The sequence below is a fragment of the Euwallacea similis genome, chromosome 2 (genome assembly GCF_039881205.1).
Source record: "Euwallacea similis isolate ESF13 chromosome 2, ESF131.1, whole genome shotgun sequence".
Classification (NCBI taxonomy): Eukaryota; Metazoa; Arthropoda; class Insecta; order Coleoptera; family Curculionidae; genus Euwallacea; species Euwallacea similis.
Genome location: NC_089610.1, coordinates 8,205,531 through 8,222,695, shown reverse-complemented (window position 1 = coordinate 8,222,695; position 17,165 = coordinate 8,205,531). Strand labels below are relative to the sequence as shown.

The window sequence follows — 17,165 nt, the reverse complement described above, 5'->3', positions numbered from 1 at the left end:
AGATCAAGACCACAAGACCCTTATTCCCATGTGTCATGTGAGAGTCTCCCATGCGGGAAAGCCGTCCGTGTACTATTCATTCTCATTTCGGCAAGATTAATATCGCTTGGCCAATGCAAACTCCCGAGGTTTTTGGCAATTAATAATCGATGTACTCCCCGAGAGATTCTCAAACATCACATGAAAATAAAAGCAAGCCCTGAAGGCTCGGTCTCGCGAAGCTCTAAAAATCCGAAGCATTTTTGTTTAATTATTTTATTAAATTTCGTTAGCTCAACATTTTTTGAGATATTGGCGGTATTCCAAACTTATTGTCCATCCTGTCTAAAGCGCATTGAGGCGATTAACTAAAACTTGTTTTTGAGGCAGTTGCTCCGTGAACTCCCGAGATATTGGCGCTCAAATTTTTCAAAGTGGTAAAAAGTCAGGAATTATGGGTGGTGAGCTCGAGAAACGCTTCAGTCGTTTACCCTTTGATAATGACGGACATATTGACCATATTGCGACATAAAGACATGTTGACCATCAATACTTTACCATTTTATGGTCAAGTTAAGGCAAGGTTTAAGGTCAAATAAATGGGCCAGTTACACGTGGCTATGGCCATGACCATAATTATCAGCCATTTTTGAAATAAAACTCGGAAATGAGCATTACTGAACAAAAGAGGCTTTTGAAATTATGACTCCGTTTTTACTGCATACTAATTCGATTCGACGTTATTTATATACCAAAATGTCCAGCTTACCTGCAAATAGAGGTGGGCTGAAGGCATTTAATTGGGTCTACGAAAAACTGAAATATTGAAGCAATGAAAAACAACAAAAACCATAAATTGAGCGAATTATAAAATCAAGCTATTGTCAGCAGAAGAAATCATAATTGAAGTTTGTGATTTAAGGATAAAGGTTCTAGGTGCAGAAATGTAGTTGATGTAGAAGAGGGTAAGAATGTTGACACTTTTAAGCACAATTCTATCTCTTCATCTGTATTACTTATACATGACGAGCGAGGGAGTAATAAATCAGTGCAATTAAATCTCTTTCTACTAGCATATTTCGTCTTTGACCTTACACATGACCCTCTTGGCAGTGCCCAATGGTTGTACCGGGGACAATTGTCTACTCACCAAACTAAACAAGCAGTCCAAAAATCGACCGTCTTTCCATTTACATTGTTTACAACTCAAAGTCCGAAATAAAGTTTCTGACCCCCAACACCATCATCAAGCCCTCACGCCGCAAGTCCGCTCCATGACCACGGCAGCCAAAAAGTGAAAAATTCCCGCTCACTCGTCACTTTTCCATGTTTTGCGTACGCAGAACCACAGAGGAACCTCCGCCGGCACGTAATTTCCAAAAACTAAATTTTCGTATCGATTTTCGCGATCGATTTTCGTAATTTTTAGTAGAAAGCGATCGCAGCCGCGCGTATTCCTTCCCGCGACAATCGCACTCTCTGACGTAATTCGGTTTTTTTCCGCGACGGCGCTGCGTTCGCCACTTTCCCCGCGCTCAATATGGCGTCAGTTCTCGCGCTCTGATTGGTCACAAATCTACGCTAAGGCGTGATGCAATTTGTCTAGTCCCTAAGTTGTCTTGGGGTCCCCAGATATCAGGGGCGGGCTCACTGTCACTTTGCTCTTGTTTTGTCAGACCTTTTGAGGAATGAATTATTAAATGTTTCTTGATACCTTTTCAGGCGAGCGCCCTCTCCCGCCCCGCGGGGGGAACGACGGAGCGATCCTTAGTTAATTTTATGGCTATATTTAGGAATACGCCTTTTAAATTATTCAAAACATTATAAAATCAAGGTGTACCCGGAGCGTGCTGTCAGAAGTTTGTCTTTTGTTTCGTGTGACTTTTTTTTGCCAAACGCTGAAAGGGAACAAAAGGGGAGAGTTGTGGGTGGGAGGGTGAGATGAGGGCGACACTTTTTTGTTTTTGCTGCCGCAGGCTTTTTGAAGTCGCAGACGCAATTTTGTTTTACACTGCTGATTTGCAATTTTGATAAATGCCATTTATGTTTATTTTTAAAAACGGACAATTTGGTTAATAACCGCTAATAACACAAAACACATTTAGCAGATCCGGACAAATAAAATTAGATTCACTATTTGTCCAGACATTTTTCAATTTTTCAATCGCTTTCCAATAATGACAGTAAAAGTACTGACAGCGGCAGTGGCAGCTGTCAGTTAGCTGTTCATTCCATAATTAGTCGCTGTAGAAAGTGCGGTGCTCAAGAATGTCCATTTTCTGACAGTACCAACAGTTATCCTCAGCCTGTCTGCCGATCCTCTTCAGATGCCGAATTCAGCGCATCCAATTCTTGCTTAGGTAAGATAATGGTCCATTTCACCGTGTCTTGTTTATAAGCATTTGCCCATTTTTACCCATCCTGTATATTCTCGCTGCTGCTGTGGCCTTTTCTTTAGAGTTTCGTTTGGGAATTGAATTTTCTTTTCCTGATATGCTCCAACATGTGGATAGAGCTGTGATCCCTCTTCCAAGAGCAGATCAATTGGCGACGAACGAATGATTGCCACTATTGCCGCTGTTGGGCTGGTTCGATATACAGAGATGAGCATCCGTGCCAGTCTTCTGTTAACCCCTGTAATAGGTTCCGGTATTTCTTGCAATTCATGGTCCTTTTCCGAGCTGCCGCCCCATACAGATTACTGATTGCATGGTTTTTCCTAGTACCACTCGCTTTGAATATTTGGGTACTCCAATTTTTGCTAATATTCTTGTCAAATGGTTGATTACCCCATATAATCTTATTACTATTTCAGCAATGTTGGTTATCAAGCACATGTTTCTGTTCAACCACACTCTTCCATGAAGGTGGATTGAAAGTGTTCTTAATGCCCAAAAGGATGAGAACACAAAATTTTCTGTGCTGTTGTATTAAACCGGTCGATTAGTTTTTAGACAAGACAAACAGCGTATATTGTAGATTTGCCTTTCCGAATTCCGTACTTCGTCTCTAAACAGAATTTTCCTTTCGATCTGTTCCTCTAGGTCTGCTGTTAATAGTGACTCCAAGACTTTTCCCAACGTTTCTATAGGCAAATTGGTCAGTAGGTTATGATGTCGATTGTGGGTACTCACTAATTCTTCTTCGATTTTTTCAATAGAATCAGTTTAGATGTCTTCTATATTTCAGGAAATTCACCATTTATAAGACAATTATTGAAGGTATTAATGAAGACGTCGGCAGGTTTTCTTTCGCACATGGTGGAATATTCTCCTCTAAAATCAGGTGTGGAGTCCACACAGCCCGAAGTGGACCTAAACTAACTTGAACTGACCTAAACTTTTTTTTGTCACGAGGAAATTCTTTTAAAAACACCCTGCCTGATGTTTTGTCGGCCGGATAGTGTAAGAGGCGCCTATCCACTAAAAACTCGGAATTGAAAAAGACCTTCTCCGAACCGGAACTTTTCGCCTAACCTAAACTAATCCGCATTAACCCGAAATTTTTAGTAAATTAATAACAAAAACTTAATAAATTTTTAACTTTGGCAATCTGCATAATGGACATCAGACGTTTGCGAACAAGTTCATGCTTAAATTGTTTTCATCATTAAGAGCAATCTATACTCAAAGTTTGCAACAAGGACCACACAACAAAGCTTTAGTAAACGTCCAAAAATTCCAAGCAAATAAAATTATTGTTCTTCTGTATCCACAAAAAAATCTTATCGATTGCTTGAATCATCTCGGATTTTAAATTTTGCTTACATTTTAGATATTCGAATAAATATTCTTTATATTGCTGACCGTCTTATATGCCTGACGTCGATTTAAGCCCCTGCAGACATCAAGATTCCTTCCCTTCCCAACAAAAGGAATATATGTACAATTGCCCCGATAATGACGTTTTTGTATACAAACACCCATCCACTTCTCCGACATTTCAACAAAAGATTTCAAATTTCAAAGCCATACCTAGCTATCAATTGTGATGTCCTCATTTTTCGAAAACACCCTTTCAAAAACCAACGAGCAAACAGGTATAGAGTTCATAAAACTTATGCAGTTCGATTAGACGACATTGGAAGCATTTGTTTATGCGTATTCATTAAGCGAGGGAAAGCGGTATCATAATATGGCAGCCATATTTTGGCGTGAATTATTTTTTCAGCGTCTATTACAGACTCTCCTACCGACCCTTACTAAATCGCTTAAATGTAAAATGCAGGAAAAACGTTTATAGTAACGTATTACAGTATTTTCATTATCTGAATTAACAACATTTAGTCGTAGTAGGGTCGCTATGCGTGTAGCTGTCTGCCTCTTTTAGCTGGATATCTCTTCTCCGAACTCGGTGGGTTTCTGGTAGCTGACGACTGAGGCTCCTCTTTGACGTGGGCCAGTCCGTGTCCATCATATGTCAGCAAATAAATCAGTTTCATTCAAATATTTCTTTAGGGTTTTTCGATGTGGACGATGAACAAAGGTAATGTCGCACGTCTAGATATGTCAGCATACTCTTCAAAATTTTAAAAGAAATATTTTACAAGAAGATATGATGAGTCAATTGGTGGAAGCTGTCTGTTTACAGTTTACAATAAGACGGTTTCTTTTAGAAAAAAGGATTAAGAACAACCCCACAAAGGTAACAAACTAATTGTAATTATAAATACTTATACGCAAAATCCCTTTTTTTTAATGTCGAATTTCGTATAAAAACACGTAAAAAATGCATTGAAAAAGTCTAATTCGCTCACTATTCCGAGGAATAAAACGATTTCGGTGACTAAGCATGATAGTCTCAATACCTGAGTAGTTATAAGATTAATTAGTCTTGCCATCCGTCATTAATGATTTCAGTATGATAATAATCTCAAATAAAAAACCAACACACTAAGTGCCATCTATGAATGAGTTATATTAACATTGCATTGTCAACGCAGATTCCTTCATGAATAGCACCTTATTACCAAGATGGCCCACCACATGGATCAATTGCAAGCTTTCATTCGATCAATGTCCTATAGATGCCGCCAGAGGTAATAATATTAATAAAAAGTTTAGGGTATGTTTTAATATACAGGGTGATTTTCAAATATGTAATGCGAAAAACTCAGGGGTGGATTCTTGATAACAAATTATATATTTTGAGGCATTTTTTAAAATAACTAGTCAATAGATTACCGAGATATTAGCAGTTTAGAAAATTTCTCGCGCTTTTTTATGAATAATATGAATCCTATATTAAACTCAAGTATGGTTATTTTAGACTACTTAGGTACATACTCTCAAAATCGCGGAAATAGATCGGACTCTTATACATATCTCGAAAAGTAAAAAAGATATTAGAACACAGTTGGCGCAGGCTTAGGGTTTAATCGAGATCACAATAAGATATCATAATACACCGACTAGGTGAACTATTTTTTAACTTCACAAATTTTTTGATTTACACAACGGATATCCGCTGATTGTCTGCAATCTACCCGATTGTATACTAAAACTCCTCTGCTTTCAATGCAACTAAATTCAGTGGAATTTTACCATAAAAATCCAATAACAATAATCAAAGTTACAAGTCCAAGGCTGCAAGGCAATCAAGGTTAAGGCCAGCGGATAGGCAAACCCAAAAGTTAATCTCTGTAGTGGGGTGCGATTATGTTAATAGCTTTGATTAAGTGCTGGAGAGTCACGCAATGCAAATAATGCGAACAACCCCACTTTCCAACAGTAAATGGCGAGGGGCAGATAAGATTTAAACGGAAACAAAAACGAGAATTGAATAAGTGATAATATCACCAACATCAGTTATCAACGTTATAATAATCCAATAAACAAATGTGTCATTTGAAGGCACTACATGGAAGCAGTATTGAGTTATCTATTGATATTTACATATCTATTATACAGAGTATTTCAGGAAGAAAGAACCATAGACCATACCGTTTAAAAGTATATTAAATAGGGCTATATTGATGAAATCCCCAAAGAGGTAGCTGAGAAATTCATTGCGTGAGCACCATTGAGTAATACCAAGAAGTATGGAATTTCAGATCTTCTTATTCTTTCAGAGGCTATGTTGGGTTTGAAAGGGTACATTTGCCAACAAAAACTATCCTATCTTATAAGAAAGTTAATATGTATTTTAAAAATATAGTCACATTTGTGTTTTGAGTAATAGAAAGTGGAGAAATAGCAAATTTAGATGAAAAGTCGGGTTTTCGACGAAATTTACTAGAATGATCATATTTCGAAGAACAGTCAAACTGGAGCCCACACTTTGACTGCATTTAACTACATTTTAGATGATCTATCCACCCTTAATCTATGGCCTTTTCTCCCTAAAACACTTTGTATAGTTGAGAACTTCCATGACGGCACGTTGATGCATTTTTTTAAGTCAACTTTCTGTCTCAAACGGAGCAATTTGGCTCGTTTCGGTAATCCAAAGGTCTCCTACCATTCATGGAGAATTTTTTTCCACTTGACCTTAGAGTCACAATACAAAGGCAAAAATTTTGGAAAATCTGGGAACCTTCTATCGACCATTTCAGCCCCACAATGTCATGCAAAACCGACCAGAACATGACCTCTAGCATGAAAATAATTATATTGTACACTGTATGAAAAAGCGATAAATGCATTAGCCATACATAAACGTTGGGCATCAGATTCATGTGCGGTGTTTGATTTCCGTATAAAATCGTATACGAATTTTTAACTTCATTGTGGCAGATTTCTTGCTTATCGCCGGCGTTTTGCGGTTAAACAAGGCCTGGCAAACACTTGTTTTATAGTTTGTTGGCATGACAAACAAACGCACTTAATGCGACAATATCTCAATGCAAATTCCATAAAATTCCAGAAGAATCAACGTGAAGGTGTATTCGGGAATAGTGAAGTGTGAATAGTGATTAACGGGAAAGTGGGTATAGTTGTGAAGGATTTTTTTTGCTTTTGCTGGGTCTTTATTAAGTTTACTGGCGAGTGCTCACATGGAAAAGGAAGATGCTCAAGATATGACCCCTATTGACTTTGTTCAGGAACGCGCTGTAAAGATCTGGAACTACCTTAGTCAATGCCCTGTGATTAAATGGATTATCTATGCTTATTTACTTTATTACCAGTATATTTGTTACTTTTCGATAACTAAAAACCACCGGATTAAGATATACTCGCAATTAAACACGTATTTTGTCAATAACAAGATACCAAGTAGTTTAGCTTCACTATTTTGTATATGATATTTCCCACACTTTTCTTCAATGTTAAAACTTTCCAACTTTGGCGTAATTTCTCAATCAGAGTGGAAACTCCAGAAGTAATGGAGGAGGATTTTTTTGAAAGCGACCTGGGAAGTTTCACTACAGGGTCAATCGAATCAATAAATTCCGGCATGTAAGTTTTAGTGCATTTGACAAATCCCTTTCCTTGCGTATGGATAAATCTGTTGTTTATTGGACACAGTCATGGGAATTTTGAATTCCTGTTATTCTCAATAACGTAAAATTCATACCAAAAGTCTGCATCTCTTCCTACTTGAAATGCAAGTCGCCAATAGCACATCGCCAGTAAAATACAAGACTTCCAAATACCAACGTATAAGAAAGCATTAAAAAGTGTTACGATGCAATTATTGGATCATACTCGTTAATAAGGCTTTTTGGGACACTGTGCCTATAAAGCTACACAGTGTCTCGAAAAAGCCCGATACGAGTACAATAACAAATTAATTGGACCTGCAGTTGTTTAATTGAAAATAAGGAGCGCACTCTTTCATTAGTTCTGTGGACAATCTACAATAAGTTACTGTGAGTTTATCCCAACCAGGAGAAAATGACAGAGTTACCACCCGCCAGGTAATATTTTTAATGATCAAATACGTTTGCTCCCTCACTAAATTATCCATAAAACATGGATAAACTGGGGCGCATGTCTCCCCCAGTTTGCGTATTTAGCGATTCCCACTCATCCCTGTGGGGTGAAAACACCCCCGGAAAAATTGCTTATAAGCCGTTTTCTTGTATTGACAAATAGTGAAATATAACGTCTCAATCAATACTGGGAAAGTGCATTCAGTGCATATAATGTCCGTGTCGGCTTCAAGTACTCCAAGGTAAATTGCATGCAGTTTTGATTTTCTTTGAAGGTTTGTTTTGTTTGGGTCATATGGTCGGTTATGTCATTGAAAATTGAATGCAGGAAATGGGTGTAAAGCCGGTGTTTAAGTTAGATGACGATTTATGAAATAAAAATTGAATTTTCCATTTTTATTCCTGAGTAGGGTTCAACTACAATGTAATAACTTTAATGATAATTAATAAGCCAACGTTCTGTATAATTTTTTTTAACTGATTGTTATGGTAATTATGTGATCCCTTTTTCTGGAATATAATTAAACGATAATTGAATTCAGATTCACTTCTATCATGCGAACGAACTTTAAAAAAAGTGTATCATGGCAAGAACTTATATTGAGTGGAAAGTTTTTTACCGGACTCGGTTGATTTTCACCCCAGTAAAAACATGAGATTTAGCTAAATTTTAAAAAATTCTAAAGTTTTGTCAAAAACGCTGTAAGTTTGTCAAAACCCTTTAGGAAAAAAATTTATTTTCTTCGCCATTTTGTCCACAAAATAGAGAAAATTTATTGTTTCATAATTAATTTATTAATTTAGTTCAAAGAGGTAACGAAATATTTAATATTTGTAAAGGATCCTTCTGAATATACATACTTATTTCAAGAATACAAACAAATATAAATAAATAAACATATAAAATAAATTGTGACCCCTAGATTGCTTTTAAAGGTGAAAATATTATAATTGAGACATGCCATATGCCAATGGGAATCTATATTTTTCTGGAGTAGGTAATGCCCCCCTTTACCCCCACAAATTAGAGTTGTTCTTAAAGGAACCTGGCCGACATGGCTTCCTTTATTTATATTAAAGACTAAGTGAAATTTAGCTGACTTTCCCATGCAAATTTGGACACCACAGTTAATTAAATTAATCCACGCATCAAGTTTTCCTTAATTTATTACAGAAATTTCAGTTTTCTTGGTGCTCATTTGTAAAATTATTGTTTCTGCTTTCACTAAGCAAGGAGATAAGCGCCAGATACAAAAGCGAAGGAGGAATAAATAATTAATTTATAATAACATAGAAATTATTCGGCAGATAATCTTGCAATGGACGCGTTAAAACACCACTAAAACCTCATAGAAAGTATCTAAAATAAATAGAACAGAGAGGGATAATTGAGGAAATTCCCCGCAGGAGGCATTCGACAATAAATTTTAATTGCCATTAGAACAATTTCTAATTTATAATGAATTAAAACCTACAAGGCGTGTAATTGGATTGTGATTCATTACAAACGGATCATTCTCTAAGTGTTATTGGCAAAAATGCTGCTTTAAGCGTAGGTACGAAGGTAAAAACAACTCAAAAAATCGTTTTGGATCTCCATAAATGGCAATTTCATGGATTTTTTTGGTCAGTTTGAAAACCAAAAGGTCGAAAAGATTATTCTTCACTAGGCCAAGGGACTATGTCCAATTTGTTTAATGAGAAAATTGCGGTTTGGTTTCGTGGGGTACTAAAACTCCAAAAATTCCTAGATTTTTTTGTGAATTTCGAAGAGTTCTTCCTAGTTCAATTAAACCGAGGTTCCCTCTTTTACTCTATGAGTAAAAGAGGGTACTATGAGTAAAAGAGGTAGTATTCCAGCAGGTACTCAAACCGTCAAACAATAATCAAATTCATCAGCCCCGACTTAATTGAAACTATCGCTACTTGATCAAATCGAAATCGTTAAACTAGGAATGGTGGTAGGTACTAGTTATTTGGTTACACATGGTCGCTAACACGGAACCACGAATGGAAAGGCTAAACAAAACGCTCTCTGCACTCTGTGCAGTTCCAAACAGAACTTCACCGATTACACTAGTGTTTCTGTGATTGTGAATAGTTATGAGGACTGAATGTTGCATTGTGATGTGAGTATCATGCATCAATGCACCAAATATTTGAATCCCGCCCAAAGTCGAGTTACAATACTTTATGTAGAAACTATCGCGTGCCAAAACACGAAACTATAACTATATGCAGCATCATGAGGAATTTCCTTTGCTTTAGTAATGATTAATTATTTTTTAATGTATATTTCAGGCGAAAGCCCACATTTCCGGGTTCTCTCACCGATTTGCACAGGTTCAGGAAAACCGCCCATGGACACGATGGGTCCAGCAGGATCGTCATGGTACGGAAAACTGATCAGCGAATTTTCGCCAATAGCAAAAATGGAGAGGTATGTAGGGTGGATATGGATTTTCCTCGTTGTATCTCATAGATAATCTGTCTTGGAAACAAATCTGCAGCAAATAGACGCAATAAACAATCATAGCTATGTAAAAAATCAAATAATGATTATTTTTTGTATATTCACCATGGATATGTTATTTTTAACAGCTTGATATTTCCTAGAAGCAATTTTGCTTATACATATATATAGTTGAATCACAAATACCTCTAATCACTTATGGTATCAGTTGAAAAAGCAAACACTTATCTTAATGAAGATTTATTTTGCAAAAAATTTAAATCTTTTAATATTGTTCTTAGTAAAAATATACTATTAGAAAATCTTAATTTTTAATGAATTAAAATTTAATAAATTATAGAAAAATCATGGCAAACACGGGATAAATGAATGGTAGCAACTCTTGTAAGAGTCTTGCCTGTACTTAACAATAAGTGAAACACCTCTATCAATATGAGGCCTTCAGTATTTTTCATCGTTTTGATCTTCTCCAGTCAATTTTTCATATTCCCACGCACATGCCACGGGCCTGTTGCAAAAGGGCGATAATTTACTTAATTAGCTAATCCTTCTTGATCCCTTATTGATTTAGGATTATTCATTTTCGCCATATCTTATCTACGCAGGAGTCGTTAATTATTGCCACTTCGAAGAGATAAATAGATGCTCTAAACACGATAAATACAGATACGTATTTCCAGTTTGAATTAGTTGAGTTGGTAGAAAGATACACGTAAGTTTGATTGAAGACCTAAAAAACTCCTCAATTTGATTTGAAGTTTGTGAAAGTAGTCGTTTTGGTTGAGCCTGCGGGAGCCCTAAGAACATCAAACTTATTCAGTCCTTCGCGGTCGGTAAACCCCCGGAAAGGGATTGTAAGACATTATATTGCGCATGAGCTACTCTCACAAACCCAGAGGAATGCTGTGATATTTTGATATTTTTTTCCATCTAAACCCATGCACTCTGCATGGAATTGAATGATAAAAGCAATTTTAATTTAAGACTCAGGAAAAATTACACCCCAAAAATGTCGCTCGTGAGCACGTCCTAGTAATCAGCATTTCCCTTAAGTCCCTCCACATTGCTCATATGCTCACACCTGGAATGAGCATCAAAATTGCCTATTTTGTATATTTCTCAACTGCAGAGACCTTCCTCGAATTTTATTTACAATTAACAAACAAGAATTTATATAAAAACAATAAATTCTGCAAGACCGGAGGTCAAATTTCGTACGGTTATTTGCAATTGGATCAAGTCAACCGTTTAATGATTTCAAACAATGTCAGAGAATTTCCTTACAAAACTATTTGTTGGAAAAATCGATATGTTGTAGCTGGAAACATTACAATTATGTCATTCCCTCAGTGAAATCATCATTTCTACTCGGAAATCATCACCCATATCAAATAACTAAAATTCACCGCGATTTGAACCACCAAACTTAGGCTTGGTTTGTTAACCTCGGAATAAGACTATTCAAAATGCAAAAGTAGCTCCTAAAGATACTTCAAACTCCCTTTCTAAACACTTATGCTAAGTATAGCCTAGATTAGATAGAGCTGGAAAAATGTATGATTCCTCTTTACAATGTTTACGCTTTTTTCCTCTGCTAATCTCTGATAACACTTATTTATAATCAGGAACCAACCTTGGAAACTGTCACTCGAGAAACCATCGAAACCTTCCGAGGGCAAAGGACTGAGTGTAAGGTCACCACCGAAAAGAAGGACTTTGAGCCCAAGTGCCCCCCGGAGATTATCCAAGCCCTTGCTACAAGGACTGCTAAAAAACCTTCAGGAGTCAAAAAAAAACGGAATCCGACAATGGATTTTGCTACTGAATGTCTTCAGGCGCACAACGAGTACCGAAAGAAGCACGGAGTGCCTCCATTGAAACTGAACAAGGAAATCTGCAAAGTTAGCCAACAATGGGCGGACCACTTGATCAGGAAAGGGGCGATGGTGCATAGTAACAACAAGGACTATGGGGAGAACCTCTTCATGATGCAATCGTCGAATCCCAATTTTACGGTATCCGGAGGAGAAGCTGTGGATAAATGGTAAGTTTTCCCAAAACTCCGTGACAAAACTTCTACCAAGAATTACTTGTTTAGGTACGACGAAATTAAACTTCACGTATTTGGAGTGGAACCCGCAAGTCTGGCTTCAGGGCATTTCACTCAGGTTATCTGGAAAGAATCCAAAGAGCTGGGAGTAGCATTTGCGAAAAATGGTGGCAAAGTTATTGTGGTGGCCAACTACTATCCTCCAGGGAACTATGTGGGGAATTTCGCCAAAAATGTACCCCCTCCCGGGGGGGTTTTGCTCAGTTGTCACAATAATAATAACAACGCTGCAGAGATTACAGGTGAGGAAAAAGAATCGGATAAAAGGGCCTTCACGTTCACCCCTTCGATGGCTGTAACCAGTATATACAGGGTGTCCCAGCAAGAGCTAGACACCCCGAATAACTTATTTATTAAGCAATTTATCAAAATTCAGTAGGACACGTTGATTATAATATCAAGGGGGACTCATTTTAACGCACATGATGGCTACTCACTTTCATCCCTCCTCTCTGCAGAGCCAAACCCTTAAAAAGCTTAAATGGGAAGTAGGATCAAGTGATACATTGTTTAAAAGGGTATTTAATAGCCTAAATAACGATGATCAGAAGTTTTTATTTTGATGGCTATATCTGCCCAAGCGGTCTTTTTTTTATTATTTACAATATCAGCAGGTGAAGGGTAAAAAAGTTGACCTATTTGTTGTAAGATTGTGTTGGTATGCAGGCAAAAGTGTATTAGTACTTTTTTGCCAATAAACCTGTTTTGATATTTGATTTTTATTAGTTCCAATTTTATTCACGCCGAATCTCATATGCAACGCAATTTTTCAAAATGGTTCATTCGCTTTAAGAACGAACCGAATTGGCTGAAATTTATATCAAAATGATAGTCCGGCAAGATATAAAATCCAATTTGTTCAGGAATTAAACGACGATGATCCTAATTATCGTCTTGAATTCTGTAAAACATTTTCATGTAGAAGTTCGCGACTTTTTAAATACCTCTTTTCTCCATCGCTAGATTGGTAAAAGAGGTCCTATTGACTGGCCACCGAAGTCTCCCGACCTTACTCCCTTGGATTATTTTCGATGGGGGTATTTGTAATCTAAGGTTTATAGGACCAAATCTGAATCTGTCGAAGCTTTGAGTCAAAGAATTATATTAGATTTTCGCACTTTTACCATTGATGTTTTGAAATGTAAGAGAAGAATTTCGAAACGGGCTGTATTATTGTCAAGAAGTTAATGGAGCTCATTTTGAACAATAAGTAAAATAAAATAAATTTTGTATTTTAATTTCACCTTTTAATACTGTAAATAATAACAAAAGGCCGTTTTGGTAGATAAAGCCGACAAAATAAAAAATCATAATTATCGTTATTTAGGCTATTGAATACCCTTTCAATGTATTACTTGGCCCTACTTCTTATTTAAATCTTTTAAAATGGTGGCTCTCTAGGGAAGAGGGATGAAAGTAAGTAGCTATCATGTGCGTTAAAATAAGTCCCCCTTGAAACTATAATCAACATGTCCTACTGAACATTCATTAATTGCCTAATTAGCAAGTTATTCGAGGTGTCTAGTTTCCATCGGGACACCCTGTATATTATTAAATGGAATATGTATCATATTGAATAGTTTTACATATAGCCACAAGAGATAGAATCCTGAATTGGGAAAGTTAATTTCTTCGTTATGGTTTTGTCTACATTTCTATTAAGTAAATAATAGTATAGAAATGAAACTGTAACTTGCATCAAGTAAATGCCGAATTCTCATGTTGAGCAAATACTCGTATACTACTGCATTTAAGGTAAGTAAACACGTAAAATAAATAGACACTAGCTCAATTGATTTTTTATTTGAAATAAACTTTCTATTACTTTCGATTCCTTTTATATTCTCAATTTAAATGTATTTACTGGATGTTAGCTAAGAAAATTGCTTGCGGATAAAGATATTCAAAATCCCACCTTCCTACCCCTTTTCTGTGATAAATCTGCAATTTTAAGCAATCGGCAAATACCCTTAGAGGGCATGCCACCAATACTGGACTTTTCTAATAGGCCAAAATGAACCCTTATAAGTTCGCAATTTTGCTTATTAAGTTGGAGAAAATCAGAGTCGGAGTGATTTCAATTAAACTGACTAAACTGTCTAAACAAAATTTACTTCCACATTCACGAATTTTCTCTATTCGTTGCTCTTGGCGACATTACACCACTGAATTTAGAGCGTTGCAATGAGCCATATCAACTGCACAAAAGCTCAATTCTACTCCTGAAAAGTGAAAAAATCATATTTGTTTCTCCCCGTTTATCATAGGGATTACTTACACGAATATTCCTCTTCAGGAAACCTAAACCGTCTCTCATTGGGCTCAAGAGGCTCAACCAAAGACCTGCACTCGGCCACCGAAGGAAACTTCGAGGAAGACTTTCTGGAAGCTCACAACAACTACAGGAAGAGGCATGGAGTGCCACCACTGGAACTTGACAAATCCATATCCAAAGTGGCTGAGGAATGGGCTAAATACCTGGCCTCCAAAAACAAACTAGAGCATCGGCCTCAGAGCAACTATGGGGAGAATATTTACTGCCTCTATTCCTCAGATTCCAACTTCAAGATCAATGGCAACACTCCTGTGGATAGCTGGTAAGTCGCAGACTTCTCTTATGTGCCAATTGTGAACATTTAAACTCAGGTATGAGGAAATCAAGAATCACGCCTTCAGCCGTGAGCCAAGTGACCTGAAATCTGGACATTTTACTCAAGTCATCTGGAAATCCAGTAAATACGTGGGAGTGGGAGTTGCCAAATCCAGAGAAGGGAGCATCTACGTGGTGGCAAATTATTCTCCGGCGGGGAATTTTGTAGGACATTTCCAGGAGAATTGCCCTCCAGTTAAACCGCAATTTTACGGAATTGAATTACCAAGTAAAACGGTTGGAAATAGCTCCATTTCCAGTCCTAGTCCGGTCTCAGCTGGTGTCCCCAACAAAAATGAGGAGATTGATGTTATGGCATTTGAGCAAGAAGTTTTGAAGGTGCATAATGAGTATAGAAGGAAACATGGGGTACCGGATTTGGTTTTAAATGCAGAGGCAAGTAGCGTTATGACATTTCGACATCGAAAATGGCACTGTAATATCCGTGCTGTTTTCACCTCCTCAAAGAGGGGCCAAAAAACATGTTTCTTTTCTTTTTCAGTTGTGTGGATTCACCCAGAACTGGGCGGAAACTTGTGCCCGAACTTCCAGCCTACAACACAGGGCCAACAACAAATATGGAGAAAACATCTTCTGCATGTACTCCTCCGATTACAGTCACGTTCCAACAGGAAGAGATGCGGTGAAAGAGTGGTACGACGAAATAAAAAGTCACAACTTCAGCAGCGATAGAGTACCGCAAGGAAGCCTCCACTTCACCCAAGTTATTTGGAAGAACTCTAAGTACCTTGGAGTGGGAATTGCTAAAAACAAAAAGGGCCAAACTTACGTGGTGTGCAATTACGAACCGAAGGGCAATTTCGTGGGTCAATTCGCGGAAAATGTGCCTAAACCGAGATCTTGACGACCTTTGGTCAGAAATGTGAGGTTTTCATTACCTAATTCTACATTATAATCATTATCCAAAGTTCATAATCATTCGTCATGCCAAAGACTCCTATCTGTGGTGCTCATAAAGTTGTTGAATAGTGTTTAAGAATTTTATACATTTTAATGAAAGTTAAGCCAAAAGCACGTTGGAATTTTTGGGCATTAATGACTGACAATCTTTTGCTTTTTGTCTTAAGACATATCCACCTTTTTAACGCAATAATCACAATCGGCTTTTGCCAGTGCGCTGGTACAATTTACCCGGCCGTCCTTTATCTGTGCTATACTATCACATGCGTGCCTATTTATGAGGAGATACAAAGGGCCTTGGGAATATGGACTAGATCGGTTTTAAGATTGCTTCATGTGATGACTACTTCCAAAGAGGGAGAAGTCCATCCATAATTATTTTCGACAATAACAGACGTAATGTACCTGAAGTGCTAAAGTGGTTAATCTTGGCCATGGAAGTAAGAAAAAATTACTGAGACAATTTCATTTTTGAGACGCCCTATGTATAGCTCTGAGTTGAAAATGGGTTTTTGAAGGTTTTTCTGGAGTGACGTCAAAAAGTAGGAACTGCACAGATTCCCTTACAACCTGTAAAACACTCCAAAATATTACTAGTATTAAGCACATAATAGAACACTGTCGCATTCCTTTTACCAGTATTCTGAGGTTTTTTTAATATATGTCTTATTACCATTTTATGGTAGAATATACCTTTGAAGTCACCAAAGAATTGCTATTCATTACTCTGTAGTAATTACCTACGATAACATTAATTATATATTTATACGAATTAAGTAGGTATTCCAAATAGTTCTTTATACATCATATCGTTTACTGCAGTTATTGTTATAAATAAATACTTGTTATATTATCAAGTGTATTGCTGTAAGCCATTACCCCACATTGCCTGGCGTAGCACTCACCATCCAAACTACTCTCACTCCTAGTATTATTAACAAGATATTCAGGTACTCGTTCCTTAATCTTCTTTACCGGTTCGCACAACTCACTCGTGCTTTCTAACATCAGTTGCTCTATCTCTGCTAACAATGTCTACTTATCACTTTCCAGGACGGGTCAATGCAATCTTCAACGAGGCCTTTTGCACCAAGTTCAAAAGGTGACCTGAACCTGAACAACAGACTCGTGTTTGCCTCTCTTAGGTATATAATTTCAC

General features: G+C 37.2%; 1 protein-coding gene across 7 annotated transcripts; it reads left to right on the top strand.

The window, feature by feature from the left end:
• Positions 1-6,690: 6,690 nt before the first annotated feature.
• Positions 6,691-16,859, top strand: LOC136416742 (uncharacterized). 7 transcript variants are annotated; one of them, XM_066402112.1, is made up of 8 exons: positions 6,691-6,903; positions 7,724-7,837; positions 10,154-10,292; positions 11,951-12,369; positions 12,424-12,677; positions 14,732-15,032; positions 15,082-15,481; positions 15,588-16,859. In XM_066402112.1, exons 2-8 carry the CDS (start codon positions 7,815-7,817, stop codon positions 15,948-15,950), a joined length of 1,899 nt encoding a protein of 632 aa, XP_066258209.1. In that variant the 5' UTR covers positions 6,691-6,903; positions 7,724-7,814; the 3' UTR covers positions 15,951-16,859. The 7 variants fall into 7 exon arrangements, with proteins under 7 accessions (XP_066258209.1, XP_066258204.1, XP_066258173.1 ...); XM_066402107.1 differs by having other exon boundaries at positions 6,691-6,907; XM_066402076.1 differs by lacking the exons at positions 6,691-6,903; positions 7,724-7,837 and adding an exon at positions 7,288-7,376.
• Positions 16,860-17,165: the final 306 nt, after the last annotated feature.

What these genes read in the sequence shown, in the direction of transcription:
- LOC136416742 (XM_066402076.1), top strand. Translation starts at nt 7,303, where the DNA reads ATGGAGGAGGATTTTTTTGAAAGCGACCTGGGAAGTTTCACTACAGGG. An exon ending in CCAATAGCAAAAATGGAGAG is followed by an intron (nt 10,293 to 11,950) that starts GTATGTAGGGTG and finishes ATTTATAATCAG; the next exon opens with GAACCAACCTTGGAAACTGT. An exon ending in ATTTGGTTTTAAATGCAGAG is followed by an intron (nt 15,482 to 15,587) that starts GCAAGTAGCGTT and finishes TTTCTTTTTCAG; the next exon opens with TTGTGTGGATTCACCCAGAA.